The sequence below is a fragment of the Benincasa hispida genome, chromosome 6 (genome assembly GCF_009727055.1).
Source record: "Benincasa hispida cultivar B227 chromosome 6, ASM972705v1, whole genome shotgun sequence".
NCBI lineage: Eukaryota > Viridiplantae > Streptophyta > Magnoliopsida > Cucurbitales > Cucurbitaceae > Benincasa > Benincasa hispida.
This window is the reverse complement of record NC_052354.1, coordinates 48,371,196-48,397,717: the sequence shown is the minus strand read 5'-3', so window position 1 is coordinate 48,397,717 and position 26,522 is coordinate 48,371,196. Positions and strand designations below refer to the sequence as shown.

The 26,522-nt window shown below is 33.0% G+C and overlaps 1 protein-coding gene across 4 annotated transcripts; it reads right to left on the bottom strand.

The window, feature by feature from the left end:
• Positions 1-1,460: 1,460 nt before the first annotated feature.
• On the bottom strand, positions 1,461-22,554 carry LOC120079846 (disease resistance protein At4g27190-like). 4 transcript variants are annotated; one of them, XM_039034278.1, is made up of 6 exons: positions 22,369-22,554; positions 20,778-22,287; positions 3,535-6,159; positions 2,797-3,330; positions 2,390-2,717; positions 2,138-2,280 (listed from the first exon to the last, which is right to left on the bottom strand). In XM_039034278.1, the coding sequence occupies exons 3-6, from the start codon at positions 6,127-6,129 to the stop codon at positions 2,273-2,275; spliced, it is 3,465 nt and encodes a 1,154-aa protein (XP_038890206.1). In that variant the 5' UTR covers positions 6,130-6,159; positions 20,778-22,287; positions 22,369-22,554; the 3' UTR covers positions 2,138-2,272. The 4 variants fall into 4 exon arrangements, with proteins under 4 accessions (XP_038890202.1, XP_038890204.1, XP_038890205.1 ...); XM_039034274.1 differs by having other exon boundaries at positions 1,461-2,717; positions 22,369-22,553; XM_039034276.1 differs by having other exon boundaries at positions 1,461-2,717; positions 22,202-22,287; positions 22,369-22,553.
• Positions 22,555-26,522: the final 3,968 nt, after the last annotated feature.

Sequence of the window (26,522 nt, the reverse complement as noted above, 5' to 3'; positions counted from 1 at the left end):
CTTAATTCAGGTACTCAACTGATTTGGATGCATCTCATCTAATTAAATTGGTCAATTAGATAATCTAAATTCTCACCTAGCTTTTCTAGGCGAGTTCGCTAAGGGTAGATGATATAGAAATTATCCAATGGACCTATGATCAAGTTGCAAATTGAGAAATTAACTCAAAAGCCTAAACTAGATAGTTTAATTATTCAAATTCAATCTCTGTTTGGATTCTATGCAATTTATTGACAAAAATGAATGGACATCCTTCCTTTCTTGGTCAATACTCTTATGTTGTCTTCTGCAGCTTATAAATTTATTAACCTATCAAAATAAGGTTGGACCTGTGACAGCAAGTTTTAAGTAGTGGTATTACCCCAAATTTGAATTCATGCTGTCCATTTTGGAAAAAGCATATGCATTTCTATAGTATCTCTAGTTTAGGCTCTAGAATCCAAAACAAAACATTAAGTATACATCACCTTGTGTAAGAAAATCAAATGATCACAGACAGGGTTTAAATAAGGGACGTTATCCTTCAAATACCACAACCATTTCAGCAAATTCAACAACCGAAACCCCCCATAAAGTTCTTTCTTTGTCCTCATTCTCTCATGTTAACAAAAGATAATTCTCTTATATAAGGATCAGACAAGATCTCTATTGCCTTCAAAAGTCTACCCAACTAAGATAAATTTGTGGTCAACATTTTTGCAGGGCTAAACCCTTTTGGCTAAATGCAATATCAACTTCTATACACAGTTTGTGTATGCATGAAAAGACTAAAGCAGCTGACTTCAGAGTAGGTAAAAGATCGGTAAGCTTGACACTTTTGAGCCATAGTGTAGACAATTCAAGTTCATGTGAAGTTAATTCCCACCCAATAAGAAGAAGAAACAAATTCAAAATTCTCAAGTTTTGGAGCACAAATATAAGCACCTTCAACAAAATAATCAATGAAAACCAAAGATGTTAAATTTGGACAGCCTGAGAAGAACTCAATTCTTTTGTCAGAATTATAAACTTATCATCTTCAAATTCATCTCAAAAGTTGTCAACAATGGTAATTGCAAGGCTGCCCAATTAACCATATAACATGTCACCTTCAGCATGGTGAGTGGTGAAAATCCCAAAAAAACTTTCCCAATTAGTTGTTCGGTTCGGTTCGATTCGATTTTAAATTCGATTCGATTTGGTTCGGTTTCAAATTCGATTTTGACATTTTTAAAAATCTATGTTATATTTTTTTAATTAAAAAACGGTTTGGTTCGGTTCGGTTTTAAATTCGGTTTTACTCTTTTTTTTAATATATGAATATATAAATAAATAAATCTATATATTAGTTAAAAACGGTTCGGTTCGGTTTCAAATTCGGTTTTCGAAATTGAAACTGAACCGAANTCTATATATTAGTTAAAAACGGTTCGGTTCGGTTTCAAATTCGGTTTTCGAAATTGAAACTGAACCGAACCGAATTAATTGGTTTCAAAATTTCTTCAAACCGGATTGAACCGTATTTTTCGGTTTCACTGAGTTTTCGGTCCAATTTGATTCGGTTTTTGCGGTTTGAATGACCCCCCTAATCCATAGAGTTCTCATCATCTCCCCAACCCACTAGTGATGCCATTCATCAAAAAAGAGAATATACAACTAGAGAAAAGCTCACAGAGTCCAAACATGAAACAACGAGGAGGCTATAGGAAAGCCCTACAATTTAATCAGGTTGCTCCACAGATTACCTCTGCTCCAAATTATACCGAAATAAATGCATAAAAATTATACCAACACAAATATCATCTCCCACTCCCCAGAAAAATAAAAATTGCAGTTTTGTTGAAAGTCATATTTGAGGATTTTTGTTATTACCAAAATGAAATAGGTACATATATTAACCTGTTCTTCAAACAAATATGGAATGCTTGGTATCAAAATTGTCCTCCCAAGCTTGTCTGCTGATGACATTCATATCTTCCACACCCATCTCCTCGGGATCTTCGTCTACGTTTGCCATTATATAACTTAAAACCTTGTTTCAAACAAGGTGTGCTTACAGTTCCAAGAGAAAAGACTTTCATTTTAGGACAGCTCTGAATATTTACAGAGCTCAAACGTGGGAATTTAATGACGCAACGCCCAGAATAAAAGCTTGTCAGTTTGGAAAAGGAGGCAACGCATAAACTTTGTAGCTTGTTGAATACAATTTCATCGTATCCTAATTCTTCATCTTCTTCTGCAATCACAGTAGTCATCCTTTTGCATTTGTGTAATATCAAATACTCAAGTTGCACTAGAGTTCTAGCCACCGAAGAATTTAGCAAATGGGTTAGTCTATGACATTTAGCCACGGAAAATACAACCAAGTTTGTAAAAGACACTGACGATGGCACCAAAATATTCAACATACCACATTGTGAAATTATTAGAGCATTCAAATCTTGAAGAACTGGGGCATTATTTTGTGAGCCTTCCGCCCACAAACGCCTAAGCTTGGGTAATTTATATAGAGTCCAACTCCTGAAAATCTCAGACCTTGCGTCGTGGTGTTTCGTTGGAATCAATATCTTGATGGGTAATATTTCTTCAATATATATTCCTTCTAATACAAACTCCTTAAGACGGTGTAAAATTTGTACCATTTCCATTGGCAAATGAGTTAAGCTATAGTCAAGAGAACCATACAGCTTCAAAGATTTAAGCTTGGGAAACAACTCAGAACAGTCTGAAGCCTCAACCTGATCATGATTACAATTTTTTTGTTAAGATTCAAAACATATATTATGTTAAATAAACATGATGTTGTAGAATATTTACCTCAGAATTCTCGAATTGCTTTGATTCCAACTTATGCACTGACTTTTCCTTCCCAAGCGCCTCTGTCAATTGTCTGATATCTATCTCTAATGCTTCAAGTTGCTTGAGACTTTTAATTGACGGCAAATATTCTCCTTTAAGTTTTGAACATCCTCGAACGGACAATGTTGTTATATTTTCAAGGGTCAGAAGCTTGCAAGGATTATTCTTGCTCCATAGGTACTCGAGGTTTGGAAGATCACATAGTTCCAAGCTTCTCAAATTTTGGAGCATAACAATACTTGTTTCTGTAACACTTGGCTCTTGCACTTCAAATACCCTTTCCAATAAACTACATTTCTTGATCTTTAAGATACTAAGCCATGTAAGTCTGCTCATCATATTTGGAGGAAAAACTTTCTCGAGATTGTTGCATGAAAAAATCTCTACTTCTTTGAGTTTTGAAAAGGAATTAGCAATGTGTATATTGCCCCACATCATCTTCAAATTATTTGCACCATCAACTCTCAATTGCTCCAAATCAGGAAGTGATACCTACAATTTACACACTTGTATAGTCATTTAGAATTACTAGAACAAATTACATTGTATTTCAAATATGAGTATTTAAAAGCTCCTAATTAGTACGTACAATCCTAACATTTCCTTTTTTGTAGGCCTACAAAAGAATATTAAAGCAAAAGATAAGTTCTACATGGAAATATAGAAAAATGTATTGATGGAATTTAGTGAACTCACTTGTTCTTGTTCTAAGGTGCAGTTGAAAAAGAGAGTTTCCAATTTATTGCAATCCATTATGATTACAGTCCTCAACTTGTTGAAAGGAGATTCTCCAGTATACCCATGAATTATACTCTCCAAATTGTCCAACTTCTCCAATTTTAGGTACTCCAATTTGGATAACCATTTTTGTAAAGGCTTGTTCTTTTCGTTGATAAAGTGTGGCAATTTTAAATCATTAGAAAGGTAGAGATGCTTCAAATGTGAGAACTCATTTTCATCTAATAACTCTAAATGGAGAGCCTTTGTACAAATTGATCCTGCTAAATGCACTTCTTCTGACCTTTTTAACATCTTTTTCCAATCATCTAAACAACTTCCACATTCCATCTTAAGATCCAATATTCTAAGGAAGCCGTGATTCTCTTTGCCATATGATCTTGCTTTGCTGCCAATGGTAATGTTGAACTTTTCTAAATTCAACTCTGCTGAAAACAAGTGTTTTGGCACAATCTTTTCATGTTTAATGATTAAATCCAAATCATAAAGGTATGACAAGTACCGGAGCTCAGAAACGCTAGCATTTTTTCTTCTTCTGTACTGTTCTCCTTCCCATCTGTCAAAAGTTTCCAGGTTTAATTCTTCCAGTTTTGTCAACTTTGAAAGAATATTTGGTGGAACTACCTTGAGATCGTTACATCTACGTAAATTCAACACTTTCAGCTGCGTCAGTTGGCTTATGCTCGTCGGAATTTCGACGATGTTAGATCCACTAAAATCAAGAATTTCAAGCTTTTTTAACTCGCCGATCATATCGATGCTCACTAATTGACAGTAATGTAAACGTAATAATCTAATGTTGTCAAAGTAGTAAAGAGATGGTGGCAATAAGGATACTTTTACTGTTTCTAATATTAAACCTTTGAGCTCTTTCATTTCTTCAAAAAAGTTTTCTGTCATCGACACGTACTCAGATCCCAACACTGATGATCCAGTTAACGATAATAATTGAACTTTTGGTAACATTAACTTTGGGAGAGGATTATTATTCCAACTTTGAATATCTAGGGACACTGCAGTATGATTACTCGAAAACTTCTCTTGTTCCCATTCTTCATTCGTTCCTTTCACATAACTCAATGTACAAATGTGATCATGCATAGATGCAATTGATATGGCTACATCACGAACCATATCGTGCATTTTCACACAATTGTTTCCAAAATCAGATGGTAGAAGCAAAGAAGAAGATATAAGATCGTCAACCAATTTTGTTATCCTACGTCGTTCTTGTGCCACAGTATCAACACCATGTAAGAAAGCCATGCCCATAGCATATATTTGCAATTGTTCCACATCAATGTCAATGTCTTCTGGAAACATGCTACATAACAAGAATAGTAACTTGACCTCTTCACATTCTAAGTAATCGTAACTCAATTTCAGTGAGGAATACACTTTCTCTCTCATTCCTCTTATGTTCACAGCCACACCACGACTTTTTAGCTGCTCTAAGGCATCTTTCCAAATGGGGGAAGATTTATTTCGTAATGCTTTAGCAACTATAGTAATAGCAATAGGCAAACCTGCACATTGTCTCACAATTTGAATAGCTATAGGCTTCAGCTCACATGCTTCAACAATTTCACTTCCCATTGCCTTGAATAAATTCCACGACTCATCTTCTCCTAAAACTTTTATCTCAAAAATTTTATCGATGCACATGTAATTTGAGATCAAATGTTCGTCTCTAGAGATAAACAAGATCTTGCATCCTGTGTGATCTTCAACACTTGGAATTCCTACTGTTTCTAGATCAATATACTCCCATACATCATCCAAAACAACCAGGATATGTTTCTCCATCTTCAACCTCTTTTGGAGCCTAAGTGCCCTTCCTTCTATTGTTTCTTGTTCCAACTTCAATCCTAGCTTGTCAGCCAGTTGTCCTTGAATACTTTTCAAATTTGGTGTTTGACTGACGGCTGATATTACCACTTCATCAAATGATTTTTTCTCTATAATTTTTCTTACAATTTCTTTCACTAGCATAGTTTTGCCAACGCCACCCATCCCGAACACTCCAACCATATGGACATTATCATCACAGAGTGCATCCATGATTTGTTCAATAGTCGACTTTCTTGATTCAAAGTCTAGAAAGTCGAGTCTTTTTGGCAATGAACTCTCAGTCTCAACCAATGAGACAGCTACTTCATAGGCTACCGTACAAAAATTCTCCCCATCATTTTTCATCTCAAGAACCTCATCTGCCATTTTTCTTGCTTTTCTACTTAACTTGTGTCGTTGGACCAAATTCGTCGAACACAGTCTACCATGTCGACCTTCGTTGACCAGTATTGCCTCAGATTTTCCAATAATGTCATCAACCTCACTCAACCATTTCTCAACAACAGGTTTTATGTCTTCTGCATTTCTTCTTGCATTATGGACCCTGCGTTGCACCGATTCCCTTGTATCCTTTAGCCTCTCAACTCGGCTCTTGAGTTTTTGAAAGTTGCCACGAATGAAACATACATAACCCAGTTCACGAACAACAGGTTCGACTGTGCATTCAACAATTTTTGCAACCACTGAAATAAGAATTTCCATGGCCTTGTACTTTATCTTCAAAAGAAAAACCTACAAAATATTTAACAGCTAAAAACCCACAACACGTTTTGAAGCTTTTGCCAAACAGAAAAATAGAAGTCAACATGTACATACCCAAGCAAAACCTAGTCAACACCTACCGACCAAGCAAAAACTGTTGAGTTATGAGTTGTTTCTAAATTTTGTGTTTGAAGTTTTTGTTTTATTGTTAGAATTAATTTTCAGTTTTTTGTTTTTCAAGTTTTATTTTTAAGTCAAGTTTATGGTTTAATGGTACTTTTAATTTTGTAAGTTAGATCTCTAAATTTTGGTTCACCTTTGTAACTATATAAGGGTGATCTCTCAGGTAAAAGTTTGTATCACCAATTTTCTTTACTTTAATAAGAAGTTTGAACTTCATTCTCATTTTTATTTTTTTTTCTATTTATTTAACAAACATTGAGACATTTATTTATTTTCATAAATATTTATTTTTTCTATCAATTTCATTTTTCTCAACAGCAGTATCAGAACCTTAGATTTAAAGGCTTATGATTTTATTTGAGAGTAAAAATTTTCATTTTTTATATTTGAAAAATTGTTGGGTTTTATGCCCTAAAACTCGTAGATAGTGAATGTAATAATTAAATGATTGTCATTAATAAATAGTTATTAATGTTTTTATCAATAAATGTTATTGATGTTTTATTTAATTTTGTCTTATTAACCCTAAAATCCAATAAACTAACATCCTAGGCTATTTTATGAGGCTTGAACTAGAGACATATAGGGATCAATATTCAAGATACAACTTAAAGAGTCTATAGTATAGGGATAAGATTGGGTACCTTATCCTAGTAACACTATGGATATGGTTCACTTTGTATTTGATATAAACACAGTGATCCAACGCGTTCGTGTAGGAGACATACGAGTGGGGGTATCCTGTGCAATGAGTTTTCACAAGGACGGACCATGAAATAGTAACCACTATATGTAACTCCGTTGACTAATTAGGTCTCTATTTCAATAGGATGACCTAGGCAACTTAATCTTACTCTTTAGTATATTATGAACTCCTGTTCACGAGAGATTCCTCTTTGATTTGTATGGGTGAAAGTGGCTAGTTCACCAACTCAATAAACCTACCATTTGGGGGATAAGACCGAGTGGGTAGCTAGGAGCATAATCATACAAAATGGATTTCATTCCTTCCCGACTTCAGGATAAGTAGATGAGTATTCTCTTAAGTGGTATCTTTGGGAATTGAACAAGGGGCTCTACCCTTTTACTGACCCTAGAGAAGTTTCTATTTAATTGTTGGACATAAACAGGTTGTTCATTAGGAGAGCTCTAGTACTTAAAGATGTAGAGGTAACCCAGAGGTAAAATAGTAATTTGACCCAATTGGGGTTAGAACACTCATGAAAGACTAACTTGTTGTTATTGGTCTATATTCGTGGACACAAAAACATATCTGTAGTGAGAAGAGTGCAGTTTTGGATCTTTAGTAGAGTGTACCCACAGTTAACAAATATTGATTAATTTGGTTAATGAGTTTAGCCAATTAATCTCACATCGTTAGAGCTTTTGATCTGCAAGTTCATTAGGTCCTCTTCCTAGCTTGTAAAGGGTATTAAGGTAATTTGTCATTAAATTAAATTTGAAATGTTCAAATTCAGAATTGAGAATTTTTTTAGTGTATGTTGATACAGCCTAAAGAAACGAAGTAACGTTCCTCTCTCATCATCCTTCTCTCTAACAAAAGGGTTTTGTTTTGCAGAGGGAGGAGAAGGCTTTGGAGCTTTCTGTGTGTTTTCTTCTTCTTAAGAAAGAAAGAAAAAAAATCGTTTTGTGATATTCCCAAATCGCAAAAGAGATAATCCCACAATTCTCTATAGTCTCAATTCCATGAAAGAATATGGAGGTTTCCAAGTGATGGTGCCCAATCTCAAATCAATAGAGAAATTCTACAGAATTGTCAAAAGGTTTACAAGATAGGGTTTCTTCCCTTGTATAATTAGTCATTTTGGGAATTGCATGCTTAATCAATATTACCTTTTATTCTAATACAAAATTGTTTTGATTTTAAATGCCAATTTCGAAAAACGAAATGGTTCTGTGTTTTGGCTTCACTTGTGCCTTAGGATTTTTATCCCTTTAATTGGTATCAGAGCCAATTGTAATATCAATTTGACCATTTAAATTTTTTGCCTTAGATTTGCAATTTTTATATGATCAATGTAAGGGTCCCTATATCTTTTGGCCATTATTGTTGTAAAACGTTCATCTGTAATTTTGAGTCTCAAATTAGGGTTCGTGTCGATAAAGACCGAGACCAATTTGGCCAAAAATCACACTTCTACTGCTGAAATTCTGTATCCATGTACAATTCTGCAAAGAATTAGGGTTAACAAAGCTAGTTCGGTTCAACTGCAGTTCAGTTGTGGTCCAGTTCGATTGGGTTGGCTTGGTTCACAGGTTGGTGATCCGACTCAAGCCGGTTCAAGTTGGTCTGGTCTGGTTCTAGATCGACAGAAGAAATTTTAGGATAAAACAAACTAGTGTAATTTACTGCTTTATTTTATCTAGCCAAAATTACAGGTTCATTTGTTATTTAAATACTTTGTGGATGTCATTTAAATAAATCTCACCTTAGGTTAAGCACGTTCATGCATTTTTGCATATTATAAATGTTATAATGTATGGTATGAAATACATGTTTTATAATTTCAAGGTTTATTTAATGTATGTGATATGTTAAATATATGAAATTGGAGAAGCATGTTGCATGACATTAATTAGAAAATATAATTAGTTATATTTATTAATGTATATGAATATGCTTGTTGATTTTCATAATATTATATAATTGTTATATTTAATTGAAAATCCATATGTATTGAGCATGACACATCCATAACTTAATATAATGGTTATACTAAAGTCAGTGTGTAATATGGTTTAATTTTTTAATTAGAATATGATTGTTAATTAATTAAAATCATAGTGAGCGTGTTATAGGACTAATCATTAAAACTTGTAATAGTTTTAAATATTAATGATTAGCAATCATTAACCTATAACAAAGAGTTGCATGCAAATATAGGATTTTAGGAAAAATATATTAATTTTAAATTGTTTAAAATTAATGAGCCTAAAATCACATTTCTAATTAGATTATTCTAATTACTTAGTTTCTTTTAAAATAGTTTTAACATTGACTAAGTAGGACAAATAGGATTAAGGTTATAAGGTAACTTAACTGATACAGTTTTGTCTAGACTGAAGATATTTAAGTTGACGGTTTACATAATACCTCCTAACTGGGAACCAGATCGAAACCTAAGTTGAACTAAGAAGTCCACGGCCTCATCAACATCAAAATTCTGAGGATGCTTCTCAAGGATTCCCCACATTGCCGGTTGCCAGCAAAAAGACCTGCGATTGATTTGAATGCGCCACAGGAACCCAGACCAAAAAGAAGTCGAGGAGAAGATAAGGGAAAAGAAAAGGTTCATGAGTCGCCAACGCATGATCCAGAGTTCATAAACCCTCGTCCCTTGGTCATTAGATCTCCAGGCCCTGTCTCTTATACACATCTAGATGTGTATAAGAGACAGCCCGTGGACCATTTCAAGTCTATGCCTGAGTGCAAGTGTAGGCATTGATGAGGAGCCCATGCCAGAAGTCCACAACTTCATCAACATCAAAATTCTAAGGATGATCCTCAAGTATTCCCCACATTGCCCAGAGTTTCCAGCAAAAAGACTTGCGATTGATTTGAATGCGCCGTAGGAACCCAGACCAAAAAGAAGACGAGGTGAAGTTAAGGGAAAAGAAAGGGTTTATGAGTCGCCAACGCATGATCCATAGTTCATAAACCCTTGTCCCTTGGTCATTAGATCTCCAGGCCTTCCAAGCTCGCTAGCACAACCCTCTTCCGCTCTCTTGGCTTCTGAGCTAGCTGAAATGAGAACCCTCTTCACCCAACAGCAAGAACTTGTCTCTCAGCAGGATCACTTCTTCAACCATCGATTTGAGATAGCAATGGAGCGCATCGATGATATTCAACGCAGTGCCGCCACATCAAGAGAGGCGCTGATCAACATACAGCGCAACATTTATAAAGTCCATATGCACCAGAGAATGATTGCGGAGCGTAATCAAGAGTACTTTAACTTTCTTACTGCATATCTTCATGGTCCAATGGTGCCCCTACATCTCTGGCAGCACTTAAATTTTGAAGAAGCGCCTCTTGCACCACCTCAAAATTCGCCAGATCCCCCTGCTCCTCAACCTTAGTATTTACAGTTTCTTCCAATACGATTTTTTTTTTTTTATGCTGCCATTCTTTATTTGTATTCAATTCTTTTATTATTCTGCAACTTAATCAAATTCTTTGACTCATGTACAGGCATTAGAAATTTTATTTTTGTAATGCGATCATTTATAATATATTCGCATACTTTGTTAATAATCAATACAATCAAATTACATAATTCACTCTACTCTTTGCCTGTGCCTCTTTCGTTATCTTCCTTTGTTAATCTTTGCTATATTTTTACTCTTGTATTTTTACGATCTTTAATGCGTTGCTATGATGTATTATGTGTTATACTTAGAAACATTTCCCATACTTAGTAAATTCTGACTAACACTTAATTAATTCTTAGTTTAGCAGTATTTTACCTTTTATCATTCAAAGTTCTGCTCAAACCTTCTTTTTGAAATTTTCTCCTAAGTGTTTGTCTAGTCTATCCAAATAACGCAATGAGGACCTTGCTCATCTTTAAATTTGGGGGTGGGGAAGGTCTGAGCATATGAGATCAGGAATATGCAGTATTTAAAAAAATGTGTCCATTGTTATTCCATCTAATATATATATATATATATATTTATGCAAAACTCCAATGTCAGTGCAAGAGAAAAATTCAAAATTGTTCCCAACTTGATAAGAGTTTAGTTGTAAAAGAAGTCTGCTCGTAGTTGGATGCTCATATGACACCCATAGGAGCAAGCCAAAATAAAGGTGGGTTTCCAAGAACAATGAAGTATAAACCAAAAAGAGAAAAGGAAGCAAGAGACGACTCCTCTGATTATCATGAGTTAAAAGTGGAAACTGGCACACAACCATAGTTGGATATTCGCATGACACCCATGGGGACAAGCCAAAACGAAGAGTGTAACCATGACCAACTGTCTCTAAGTGAATAAATGACGCAAAATTTTGCTCACCGCATATAAATACATCAAGTTGTTTTGATAAAGAAGAGATAAGCATTCTATTTTGAAAACTAGAAAAGTGTCTTTGAGCATAATTTTGTTACATAGAAGAATAAAGTAAGGCGTGCTAAGAATTAGCAAGCATAGAAGGAAAGTGCGATGTCAGGTAATGTGCCTAAGTCAGGTTAGAATCTAGGCTCAAGAAAGTCAAATTAGAACGCATAATCAAGAGATAGGAGCTTAGGAATAAGCACTGTTTGCTATTAACGCATCGCATGCATCCTATGATAACTTGTAGAAACACAAGTTATTTATGCTACCTTATCTAGATATTGCGGCCAAAAGTTAGTAATTATGCGCCAATTGTATGAAAATTAGTCTAGTATGACAATAATTATAAATGGTTGCGATTACACCCACTAAGCAAAAAATATGGAAGACAAGCCAAACTTTACTCTATTTTGCAGGAGACCAAGTCACCGCTTGCGCTTAAGGCTCATGAGAAACTAATCAGCGTATCTATGTCACAATTGCGCCCGTCGAAGGTCTTATTAGCATGCAATATCACTAGGAAAATTAAATGGTTTAATACACCTAGAACTTTAGTATAAAGATCTTAGTATAAGAGTTATAATAGGCATGGACTTAGATAGATTCATTAGCGGGGATTTAGCTAAGTATAACAAAATCCTAAAATAATTAGAACATTTTAGTGGGAGAAAAATGATATATAAGATATATCATTTTTACGATCTCACGTCTCTAAGAGTTCACACCGTGAGATCCATGGTTGACTTCGTGTCGCCCTGAGCGTGACCTTCCTTCAGAAAATATTTGCATGGGTCAATATCAAGGTGAATAGGGGAAATGTTCAGAGTAAGTGGGAGAAGGTCACGTGTCAATTTATACTACGGTCTCCTTCATTAGGTTGCACCATGAACTTCTTATGATCCACTTGTGTGTCGTCCTAGAGCGACCATCCCTTCGGAGAGTTTGATCATCAGTTTCAGAATAACGCAAACTCCAGAAATGTATAGAATTTCTCAGGTTAATCTTCAACAGTTGTCTTTCCTAACGGTAGCCTGTTGAAGTGTACCTCTGAAATTCGAAAATGAAAGGGTCACACTTACAGGATGAATTAAACGAGTTAATGAATCCTTGACCAAATTTATGATAGCTAAGAGCTATAGGATTAAGAGTTATTCTGGAATTAGTAATTAGCTGAGATAGTCTCAATTCAGGGGAGAGATAGTTGATCACCCTTTGGTGGTTGTTGTCCTAACTCTCTGAAGTATCGTTGCAAAATCAAATCAATAGTTTATTTAGAGCTCTATGATTGTCTGGTTTTACTAAAATGATTGGATGTTTTGTGTGATAGGGTAAGGCAAAGATAACTAAAATGGTCGTTTGTTTGTTTTTTTTTTTAGCATGTCTTCCTCAATTATCGTTTTACTTAAAAACGAGAAATTAAATGGTGAAAATTATGCAATGTGGAAATCGAACTTGAATATGATTCTTGTTATCAATGATATGTAGTTTGTCTTAACTGAGGAGTATCCTCAGGTCCCTACTCGAAATGCACCCCTAAATGTCAGGGATACATATGACCGTTGGACAAAGGCCAATGAAAAGACCCGAGTCTATATCTTGGCGAGTTTATTTGATATACTCAACAAGAAGCATGAGGCCATGCTCACTGCTTGTGAGATCATGGAGTCTCTCCAAGGTATGTTTGGGCAACCATCCATTTAGATCCAGCACGAGGCCCACAAATACATTTATATTGCAGGTATGAAGGAAGGCCAATCAGTTAGAGAACATGTTCTCGACCTGATGGTCTAGTTCAACGTGGCTGAAATGAACGGGGCAGTCACTGACGAGTAAAGTCAAGTGTCTTTTATTCTGAAATCTCACCCAAAGAGCTTTCTTCAATTATGCCTAATGTGGTTATGAATAAAATCCAGTACACCATAACGACTCTTCTGAATGAGTTTCAGACCTACCAGTCTCTTATGAAAGATAAGGGATCGGTAGAAGGAGAGGCAAATGTTATCCATTCTAGAAAGTTCCATAAGGGTTCATCCTCAGGAACTAAGTTTGTACCCTCATCTTCTAGTCTTAAGAAGGTCCAGAAGAAGAAAGGAGAAAAGGAGAAGGCTCCCTCTGCTGAGAAAAGTAAGGGAAAGTCCAAGGCAGCTAAAAAGAGCAAGTGCTTCCACTACAATGTGGAAGGTCATTAGAAGCGAAACTACCTAAAGTACCTTGTTGAGAAGAAGAAGGAAAAGGAAGGTAAATGTGATTTACTTGTTTTAGAAACATGTTTAGTGCAAAATGACCACAATTTCTGGATACTTGATTAAGGAGCCACTAATCATGTTTGTTATTCTTTATAAGAAATTAGTTCCTTCTAGTAGCTTGATGAGGGTGAAATGACACACAAGGCTGAAACTGGAGATGCCATTTCAGCTCGTGCAGTGGGAGTTGCGAAGTTGTTTTTTGGAAATATATTTCTTTTCTTAGAAAGTCTGTATATTGTTCCTAAAATGAAAAGGAATTTAGTATCTATTTCTTGCTTAATCGAACATATGTATTCAGTATTTTTTACATGTAATGAAGCGTTCATTTCAAAAAAATGGTTTACATATTTGTCCGGCTAAATCAGAAAACAACTTGTATGTGTCAATACCAACCGAAACAAAATCACTTTTAAATCATGAGATGTTTAAGACTACTAATACTCAAACTAAAAGGCAAAGAATTTCTCCAAGTAACAATAATACTTATCTTTGACACTTAAGATTAGGTCACACTAAACTCAATAGGATCGAGAGATTGGTAAAGAATGGACTTCTAAGTGAGTTAGAAGATGATTCATTACCTTCATGTGAATCTTACCTTGAGGGTAAAATGACTAAAAGACCTTTTAGTGGAAAAGGTTATAGAACCAAAGAACCCTTAGAGCTCATACATTCAGATCTTTGTGGTCTAATGCATGTAAAAGCTCGAGGAAGGTACAAATGCTTCATCTCTTTTATAGATGATTACTCGAGGTATGATTATTTATACCTAATGGAACATAAGTCTTACTCCTGAGTATATTATGAACTCCTGTTCACGAGGGATTCTCCTTTGATTTGTGTAGGTGGGAGTGACCAGTTCGCCAACTCACTAAGCCTACCATTTTAAGGGTAAGACTTAGTGGGTACTTGGGAACATAATCATAGGAGATGAATTTCACTCCTTCCTAACTCAAGGGTAAGTAGATGAGTATTTCCTTAAGTGGTGTCTCTGGAACTTGAACAAAGAGCCATACCCTCTCACTAGCCCAAGAGAGGTTTCTGTTTAATGGTTGGATCATAAAAAGGTTATTCATTAGAGAAGCACTCGTACTTAAGGATGTAGAGGTAACCCAGAAACACTGATACTTAAGGATATGGCAAATGGATGTCAAGACAGCCTTTCTGAATGGCAATCTTGAAAAGAATATCTTTGTGTCTCAGCACGAGGGGTTTATAGCCTGAGGTCAAAAGCAAAATGTTTGCAAACTAAATCGTTCCATTTATGGGTTGAAATAGGCATCCAAATCTTGGAATATTAGATTTGATACGACAATCAAATCTTTTGGTCTTGACCAAAATGTTGATGAGCCTTGTGTGTACAAGAAAATCATCAATGATAAATTAGCTTTCTTAGTACTTTATGTGGATGATATCATACTCATTCGGAATGATGTATGATACCTTACTGGTGTTAAAAAGTGGCTAGTAGCCCAATTTCAAATGAAAGATTTGGGAGAGGCACAATATGTTCTTAGGATCTAAATCATTAAGGATCGTAAAAACAAAAAGTTAGTTATGTCTCAAGCAATTTATATAGATAAGATGTTGATTCGATATTCAAAGCAAAACTCTAAGAAGGGTTCATTGCCTTTTAGGCATGGAGTTCACTATGCCTCAGTTGTAGGCAGCTTAATGTATGATATGCTCTACACTAGGTCTGACATTTGTTATGTAGTGGGAATAGTCAGTAGGTACCAGTCCAATCTAGGGTTAGACCACTAGATTGCGGTTAAGATATCCTCAAGTATCTTAGGAGAACGAGGGACTATATGCTCGTGTATGGACCTAAGGATTTAATCCTTATAGGATATACGGACTCTGATTTCCAAACTGACAAGGATTCTAGGAAGTCCACATCAGAATCAGTATTCACCCTGAACAGGAGAGCTATAGTATAGCGTAGCATCAAGTAAAGATGCATTGTAAACTCAACCATGGTGGTTGAGTATGTAGCTGCTTGTGAAGCAGCAAATGAGGCAGTTTGGCTAAGGTGTTGAGGTTGATGCCCTAATTCTCGTAGGGTTCTATAGTTTGTAAGTTTGGTATAAACAAGCTCTTATGTGATTAATAATATATGATATTTTTATTCACTTTTTCTATAAAATATATGAAATTTTAGGTGCATTAACCACAAAACAATAAACTACATCCAAGGTTATCGTTGTAACTTAAACATGTATGTGGAGACATACAGGCGGATCATGTTTAAGTGATAACCTAAATGGTTTGTAGTATATGGATAAGGTTGGGTAACTTATCCTGGTGACACTACGAGTATGGCCCTCTTTGTAGGTGTTACAAGTGTTGTAAAGTGCTACAAATGATCTGATCCTGAACATTCATGTATGTGAGCGAGGATATTCTATACAAAGGAGTTTGTATAAGATCAGACTACGAACTATTTAGTCTCATTATATAACACCGTTCATAATAGAGACTTTCATTTCACCAGGATGACCATAAGTAACATGACCTTAATCCTGAATGAGTTGTGAATGAACCTATGAGAGTAGTCCTTTGATTTGTATAGGTGAGAGTGGCTAGATTGCCGACTCAACAAGCTTACCATTTTGGGATTCGTCTGATTGGGGAACTGGGAACACAGCTACACGAAATGGAATTCACTCCTTCCCCGAAATAGGGGTAAGTAGATAAATTGCTCCCTTAAGGGCTAATTCCGGGTCTTGAACAATGTGGCGCCACACCCTCTCCTGGCCCAAGAGCGGTTTAGTCATAATAGGACTATGATCTATTGTTCATTAGATGGATCAGTTGTACTTAAGGAGTTAGATGTAACTATAGGGACAAAACGGTAATTTGGCTCAGCTGTACTTACGAGCAATTTGTGAAGGTTCATCGTACTGTTGATTGGTTATATCTAATGGACACAGAAATATATCTGTAGTGAGAAGAGTGTAGCTATCGGTCTTTAATGGAGTGTCCGACAGTTAACGGATGGTCAATAATGTAATTAAAGAGTTTAATTAATTATTCATATACCGTTGGAGCTTCAAGCTACAGGTTCATAAGGTCCCCTTGGTAGCTCAAAAGAATTTAGTTGAGAATCAGTTTTTAGGTTAATTTGAATTGTTCAAATTAATAAGAGGAAATTTAATTATATGATATAATTAAATTGATTCAATTATATATGATATAATTGTTATAATGTATTTGATACTTTATAGTTTATTTGAAGGAAATAAATATTTGAATGAGATTCAAATATATTTTCTATGAATATGATTCATAGTTGTTAAACTGAATATAAATATGATTTATATTAAATGTCATAAAATAGAGAAAAGGAACCATGGTTTATATTGTATATGATACAATATTAAAACTATAGATTATGTGTTATATTTGATATAACATATAGTTTAATATAAATAAAATATGATAAGTTAGTTATCATATTTATTTATATTATTTTTATTATTTTGAATACTAATTTCTAATTTCTCTCCAGCCACCTTAGTGGGTGGTTAATTGGTTTTATGGCAAATTGGAATAAAATAATTTAGTTTCTTTTGTTCCTAACAGACTTATGTCAGAACCTAGACGATTGAAGTTTTTCTATACGATAGAGTGAACAAAAGTGTTCTGTCTTATTCAATCTTCTTCCTTCTCCAAACCCACAAACCCTCTAAACCACAATATTTAGAGCCTACCACTCTTGGACTCTCACCATGAGTATATCGAAGACTCTCTGTGGTAGTGTCTTCTTGATTTTGGTTCGTGAAGTTCTTAAAGAAAGTCTTCAAGGGCTGCTGTGTTCGAGTTCATGACTATTCGAGGGATTTACAAGAAGAATAGTTCTTCAGAGGTAGTATCTCTTGAACCTTATTTCTTTATAAAAAAAAAAATGTTGTAATTTGTTTAGAATGCATATCTTGTATGTTTACTGTAAATTTTTTTTTCAATCAATAGAATTTGGACGATCCGCTTCCGCTCAAGGATCTCTGTAAAACGAGTTCCTTCATAAGGAAGTTTCTAAGTGATTTGGAAATTATTCCAAACATGAACTTGTCGATCACCTTATACTGTGACAACAGTGGAGCTGTGGCCAACTCGAAAGAACCTCGTAACCATAAACGAGGAAAACATATTGAGGGAAAGTATCACCTGATACGGAAGATTGTGCAGCGAGGAGACGTGATCATCACAAAGATCATTTTGAAGCATAACATTGCTGATCCATTTACGAAAATTCTCTCGGCTAAAGTGTTTGAGAGTCATCTAGAGAATCTAGGTCTACGAGATATGTACATTGTATAATCTAAGGCAAGTGGGAGATGTGTAATGGGTATGAGATGCCCTAGTCTATTGTATTTTACTTCGTATGTGTAACATCCCCATTGTTCCATGTAATGTACATCCCACTAACTAGAGTTTTAGTTGAAGTGGGAGTTTTTTGGGTTTTATGCCCTAAAACTCGTAGATAGTGAATGTAATTAAATGATCATCTTTAATAAATAGTTATTAATGTTTTTATCAATAAGTGTTATTGATGTTTTATTTAATTTTGTCTTATTAACTCTCAAATCCAATAAACTAATATCCTAAGCTGTCAAATGAGTCTTGAACTGTATGTAGAGACATATAGGGATCAATGTTCAAGATACAACCTAAAGGGTCTATAATATAGGGGTAAGGTTGGGTACCTTATCTTGGTAACACTTTGGATACGACTCACTTTGTATTTGATACAAACGCAGTGATCCAACGCATTCGTGTAAGAGACACGCGACTAGGGGTATCCTGTGCAATGAGTTTGCACAAGACTGGACCGTGAAATAGTAATCANGTAGATAGAAAATACAAATAATTAACTGTCATCAATAAAGAGTTATCAATTTTTTTTCAATAAGTGTTATTGATTGTGTTGAATTCGTTTTGTTTAATAACTCTAAATCCAATAAACTAATGTGTTAGGCTACCTTATGAGTTCTGAACTGTATGTGGAGATATACCTAGATCAATGTTCAAGATACAGCCTAAAGGGTTTATAGTATAGGGATAATGTTGGGTATCTTATCTTGGTAACACTATGAATACGATCCATTTTGTATTTGATACAAACGCAATGATCCAACATGTACGTGTGAGGTGACATGCGAGTGAAGGTATCCTGTGCAATGAGTTTGCACAAGACTGGACCGTGAAATAGTAATCACTAGATGTAACTCCGTTGACTAGTTAGGTTTCTATTTCAATAGGATGACCTAGGCAACTTAGTCTTACTCTTGAGTATATTATGAACTCTTGTTCACAAAGGATTGTCTTTTGATTTGTATGGGTGAGAATGGTCAGTTCGCCAACTCAATAAGCCCACCATTTTGGGGATAAGACCGAGTGGGTACTTGGGAACATAATCATACAAGATGAATTTCACTCCTTCCCGACTTTAGGGTAAGTAGATGACTATTCCCTTAAGTGGTGTCTTTGGGACTTGAACAAAGGGCCCTACCCTTTCACTAGCCTGAGAGATGTTTATATTTAATGGTTGGACCATAAAAAGGTTGTTCATTAGAGGAGCACTAGTACTTAAGGATGTAGAGGTAACCTAGGGGTAAAACGGTAATTTGATCCAACTGGGATTACGAACACTTGTGAAGGACTAACTTACCATCATTGGCCTATATCCTGGACATAAAAACATATCTATAGTGAGAAAAGTGCAATTGTGGGTCTTTAGTGGAGTGTATCCACAGTTGACGAATATTGATTAATTTGATTAATGAGTTTACCAATTAATCTCACATCGTTGGAACTTCTAATCTGCATGTGCATTATGTCCCCTTCCTAGCTTGTAAAGGGTATTGAGGTAATTTATCATTAAATTGAATTGAAAATGTTCAAATTTAGTATTGGGATTTTTTTTTATGTATGTTGATACATTTTAATATAAAGTTTAATTTTAGACTTTATTATTAACTTTGGATATGATTCAAAATTAATAAATGAGAGAACGAAATATTTGAAAGGAGTTCAAATATTAATTTAATATGAATAAGATTCATATTGAAAGCTATAGGTTAAAAATAATGTGCATCAGATGCGCATTAAAACTATAGGTTAAATGAGAGAAATGTTTTTTAATATGATTCAAATGAGAAATTCAATTAAATAAGTGTTATTCAATTGGATGATAATTAAATGAAGAATTAATTAATTAATTAATTTAATTCAATTTAATTTAATTTTGAATTTAATTAAATTGATTAAATCAAAACTATAGGTTAATTTTAATGTACATTAGATGCACATTAGAACTATAGGATAAGTGGGAGGAAATCATTTAAATATGGTTTAAATGATCATTTAATTAAATATGATTTAATTAACATATTTTATTTTATTTTATTTTATTTTATTTTATTTTATTTAAATTAAACAAATTAACTCTCCATTTTAGGAAAGTTACAAGAAAACGTGAGATCAATCCTACTTTTTCTCTCTCTCACACCATCCTTCTCTCTCTAACAAAACGATTTTATTTTGGAGAGGGAGGAGAAGGCTCTGGAGCTCTCTGTGTGTGTTTTCTTCTTCTTGAAAAAAGAAAGAAAAAATCGTTATGTGATATTCCGAAATCCCAAAAGAGAGAATCTCACAATTCTCCATAGCCTACAAGAATAGGGAGGTTTCCAAGTTGTGGTGTCCAATCCCAATTTAACAGAGGAATTCTATCGAATTGTCAAAAAGTTTGCAAGATAGGGTTTCTTCCCCTATATAATTAGTCTTTTTGGAAATTGCATGTTTAATCGATATTACTTTTTATTCCAATACAAAATTGTTTTGATTTTAAATATCAATTTGGAAAAACGAAGTTCTATGTTTTTTTACTTTGGTTGTACCTTAGGATTTTCATCCCTTCAAATATGTCTTCCAATTTTTGTGTTACATCTCCTCCATATTTTAATGGTGAAAACTACCAAATTTGGGTTGTTAAAATGTAATCGTATCTCAAGGCACTAAGCCTTTGGGAATATGTTTCAACTAACAATCCTCGATTATTGGAAGAAAATCCAACGTTGAATCAAATCAAACTACATGAAAAGGAAAAGAAGCTCAAGCCTTTATCTATGATTCATGTCGCTTTACCTGGTCCTATATTTGCTGGGATATTGATTGTAAAACGGCAAAAGAAGCTTGGGATAAATTGCTGGAGGAATTTGAAGGAAGAGTAAGAGTGAAATGTATCAAATTGTTGACAATCAAGAGAGTTCAGGATACTAAAAATGAAGGTTTAGATTTCGTGAGGATTATGCAATAAAAGTGATGACCATGGTAAACCACATAAGACTAGCTGGTGAAAATTTTATCGATTAAAAAGTCATCGAAAAAATAATAGTTAATGCTTCTGATAAATTTGAGTAAAAAAATTCAATCATAGACGAGTCTTCTTATTTAACAACTCTCTCTATTATTAAATTAATTAGCAAATTACAAGCTTATGAACAAAGGGATACAATGCGTAACAAGGAGCAGGTTGAAGGTGCAAATTATAAAGGCAAGAAACTTGCTAAACAAGGTGATAGACAAACAGCTATAGATCAAAGAAGTAAAGGAAAAGGAGAAGTTTGATAGGTAAACTTCCTCAGGTCGCTATTGCAAAAAGACAAACCATGCTGAGAAAAATTGTTGGTCCAGTCTACAATTGTGATTAATGCAACAAAGATGGCCATACAGAAAAATTTTGTTATGCCTAATGAAATTAAACCAAATCCAACATCCTTAAGAGAAAAGCAAATTGTGTCAACAATAATCAAGAGACAAATTTCTTGTTTGTAGCCTCTCATATGTATGACAATAATGGGTCAACCTCATGGCTTATTAACAATGGATGTACTATCCACGTGGCTAAAGATATTGATCTTTTTAGTTTAATTGAAAAATCTCTAAAGTTGTCTCAAAATTTTCTTAGTATTGCTCAGTTGTTGCATAAAAAAATTTCTATGGTTTTCAAGGACCAAGTTTGTGTAATTTCTTACCCACAACGAATTAAAATTACAAGGATCAACATGACTAACAATGCTTTCTTTTTCAATAGTGACTCTCTAAGTCATCGTGCATTGAATAGCTTTGCTCACTACAACCACAAACTTTTGAAAATTTGGCATTGACTTTTCAAATTTTACCTCATTTGGTTAGATTTGCTGTGAAAAAGGGGAAATGCACAGATTAGATTACCTTCTCCCAAAGGTGGCAATTTTTAAACAAGAGAAAGACTTGAATTGGTGCATAGTGATGTTTACGGTCCGATGCACAACACATCCATTGAAAATAAAAATTATTTTATTCTCTTCATCGATGATTTTACCAAAAATGACTTGAGGAGTATTTTTCCTTCAGGCTTTCGAAATTTTCAAAAAACTTGTAAATTTGGTTGAAACTCAAAGTAAAGGGGGGGAAAAATTGACGTCAGTGAGTTCAACAAATTTTCCAACAATAGAAACAAGAATTTCGATTCCCTAATCTCTATTACTCAAAGTTAATAAAATATTCAAAAGCCGAAACAAATTAACCTGGATTTAAATTGTGGACAACTCAGAAGAAACTCCACAGTAGAAATCTCAAGCAAAGAATTGAAAAACACAGAAAGAAGATGCAACTGCAACCAACAAAAAAGGAAAAGAGGGTTCAGAAAATACAAGAGAAAAATGGATAAGAATTAAGAGATAAAATGTTGTACCTGACTGATTGTAACAATAACACAGATCTTGATATTGTTCTTGTGATAGCAAATTTACGACACAAATGTAAGAAATGAAGAACAAAGAGAGAAAGAGTGGAAGCAAAAGCCTATGAGCAAATGGAAATTGGAATAATCTTTTTAGCTAAATAGAAGTAATAGACAGGAAAAACAAATCCCCACTACTTTTATTCTATTTCATATTCACTGCCATGGTCCTCCAAATTATGTCAATTTCCAACACTTCAATTATTCACTGCCATCTTCTTTAACGTACACATCATATTCTTTCACCAATAACTTGAGTTTTATTTTCTATTTTTCAATTCTCACTTATTCTCTTTGCTTTTAAAGCTTCTTTATTTTCTGAGTCAATTCAAAGATGTTCTTTTGATACTTCTCGAGAGAATGAGATGCTTTGTGTTAACCTGAAGAAGTTTATTACAAATTATCAAATAAATTATATACCAGTGTTTATTCAATAATTAGTGTATAAACCCTTCTTTGTTTTGTATTGTTTTTTCCTTAATAATTCATTATAGAATTTTCTTAAATTTGATAACTCTTTTTTTTTCTACTACTAAAAAATAAAGATCGAAGAGAACTTAAGTCATTTTTTCATCGGATAATTATTTTAAATGGTAAAACTGTTGAAAACATTTTAAAAACTAACAAAATGTTGATGTCTATCAATGATAGACTGTCATAGTCTATAGACATCTATCACTGATACTGGTAAATATCTACCATGGTCTATCGCGGTCTATCTCTTATAAATAATGAAATTGTACTATATTTATAAATAAATTGGTTCATTTTTCTTAATTTAAAAACAACTCCCTTTTCACAAATGACTTGAGCTTCATTCCTTTTCTTTCTATTTTTTAAATTCTCTCTAAATTCTCTTTGCTTTTAATTTTAACGCCTCTTTATTCCCGAAATCAACTCAAGATTATCTTGCTGGTGTCAAATTGAAGAAATTGTATAGAAATTATCAAGTAAAATGTATACTAGTGTTTATGCAACATAAGATTTGTTTTTTTATTTTTATTTTTTGTTTATGTAATGGTACTATGTTGGAAATTTATACTAAGATATTAATAAATGCGGCAACTAAATTAGATCTAAAATTCCACTTTCACAAGTTAGAGCCAAAAAAAAGGTTAACAATCATAAAATTACCAAAATAATTAAAAGAAGGGAAAAAGAATCTACACCGCTCTAAACTTGAGACTATCCTACAACTGCAGGTTCTACTATGATGAAAATTTTTAAGTGTTGGGATAAACACTTTTTGGATCAATTATCCCACTTTTGTATGAATCTAATAGAATACTAATCAACTAGAAACAACAATAATAATCAAGTAAGGAAACAAAGAATTTTAACGTGCAAAAACCTCCTCAAGTTGTTTCAATCAAGGTTCGAATATATCAATCTATAAAAATATCAAGATCTCAATTTTATGGAAATACAATGAAAATATCGATATCAATAAAAAAAATTCGGGAAACTTGATGGAAATTATTATAATTAGTTAATGAAACTTTGATTGTGGTTGAATTAGACTATAATTTGTAAAATATTTGTGTAAGTGTTGATACGATAGCAGAAATTTAAAAAAATAAAATAACTACAAAATAATATCGAATATTTGAAATTAATTACAAAATTAAAAAACATGAAATATTTGAATATATAAAATAATTTTAGATTGTCTATTATAAAATGAAGTGTATACAAAAATGAAAAATCATATCATTAAATTAACATAACATAATAAGAATAGAAAAATCCTGACATTAAACATAATACAACATGATGGAAAAAAAAAGAAGAAAATGAAAACTCTATAAGTAGGTAGAGCTTGAGAGAAAATGAGAGTAATATTAGAGAATTCATATTAATTCAAGTTTGAGGTCCAATGATATGAAAATTTAATGGAAAATATTTGAATGAAAATATGTGGTTTCTTGAAGATAAAGATTTTATATGGTAAAAGAGAAGAGAAGAAAAAAAAACTTCTCTTGTACTTCCCTTGCATAGTTAATTACCAAAAAAGAAAAAAAAAAAAAGAAAAAAACCTCAAGATTTTGAAATTTCGATGTAAATATCGAAATATTGATGAAAATTTTGAGAAATTGGAGAAAAATCGGCCTTTCGGAATTTCGAGATTCCAATCGAAATTTTGAACTATGGTATCAATTTTTATCTTAAAACATCCTAAAAAATTTGAATTTAAATAAAGAGTAAATTTGGTAACACATGTATAGGTTCACAGTTCAAATTGATTAAATTGAAATGTTAAGTGACTATTGATATCAACTTGATAAACATAATAATAAAGTGACAATTTATATAATTTGTTAAGTTTAATAATGACTTTAGCATTTTCATGCGACTTTAGTACTTGATGATCTCAACATTCTTCTGCGACTCGCCAATGTCAGATTGTTAGTCTTGAATAGCTTCTAAGAGTGAAGACTATGTTTTGTTCTCATTCATATGTCACTGAAAAGAAATGTTGTTAGCATAGGTATTAGATATCAATTAGTTTTAAGAAAAACCTGAACTCAGGCGTTACATAAAGTCTAGTTGTTTTTTCCATAAAAGATTATGAGAGTAATCTATATATCATATAAACATTATAAAGATTACTTTATTTTTCCAATGTGAGAAACGACAAGGTTATCAAATGGGAAGGTCAACATGCTCATTTAAAGATGGTTTCTTAGCGTGTATATCTTATAAATATTGTAAGTTCCTTAGACCCGTTTGATAACGTTCTCATTTACTATTTCTTGTTTCTTGTTTCTAGTTTTTCGGAAAAAAAAAATAGAAACTTGTTTAATAGCTATTTTTTTTTTTCTTTTTTTTGTAATAATATAATGTAAAAAAGATATGTACATTAAATACCGAAAAAAATTATCAAAAGTTTATATTATTTAATATAAATAAATCTCGATGTACAATTAAAAACAATAACAAAAAATTACATATATCCTTCAAATGTTGCCCAAATTTAATTGGCAAATGTTATCTTTCATTCTAACCATTTGTATATTATTCCGACTAAAAACAATAACAATGTTTTAAATTATTTCGACTTAATTATACTCTCTAAATGGAATCAATGTACTAAAAATAAAATTTAAAATAATAAATAATAAATAAACATGAATATTACAAAATTAAAAATTAAAAAACATTTAAATATACATATTGAAAATTAAAATAATATAAATTAAAATATTGAAAAATTCAAAATTCAAAAGAAATTTTTAGTGATACTAACACATAACTATAGAAAAGTTAATAAAAAATAAATACATATAAAAGAAATAAAGTAAAATTAATACAGAAAATAAATGAAAATAACAATAATAAAAAGAAAACAAAATATAAAAGAAATAAAGTAAAATTAATGCAGAAAAGAAATGAAAATAAAAGGAATAAAAAAAATATATGAAACGCCCTTAATTTTCCAATATAAAATATTTGTTGATGTTCAATTTATTCTTACCAATTCTCAATTTGATCGTAAACCTTTTGAAATTTTGATAGTTCCCTAATCTATGAAGTATATTGAAAGCTCCCTCTGTTGAAGAAATTTTTATTCTAAAAATCTACTCACTCATTAAATCAAATCTATAAAATTCATTTCTAAATTAAATTAATCATCTTTCAAACTCCACCCATTTGAGTATTGTCGACCAGTTAAGGTTTGAATCTCTGTGCAACTATTTATTTTTTTATTTTTTATTTTTTATTTTTTTTAAGGAAATCATGTTCCAAACCCTTCAGACACCTTTTGCTAAAAAAAATAAAAGAAAGTTATCAAAATTAAAATAATAATGAATAAATAAATAAATAACTCAAAAGTTTTGTCATGTGTATATTACAATATTGCCCATCTCTCATTTTCCCAATTGTTGAAGAGTATTTCAGTGATATTTTTTCCAACAATTGTCTGAAGAGTACTTCAATAAAAGAACGCATTATACTATATATCAAATGTGTTTTCTCATTAAAACTACCAAATCAGTACATCAACATTGCGCCTCCAAATACAAGTCAGTTCGTTGATTTAAGAACAACTGGGGAACCGTTGCCAACTAAAAAGATGTTAACAAACACAAACTACGGCCTCAGCT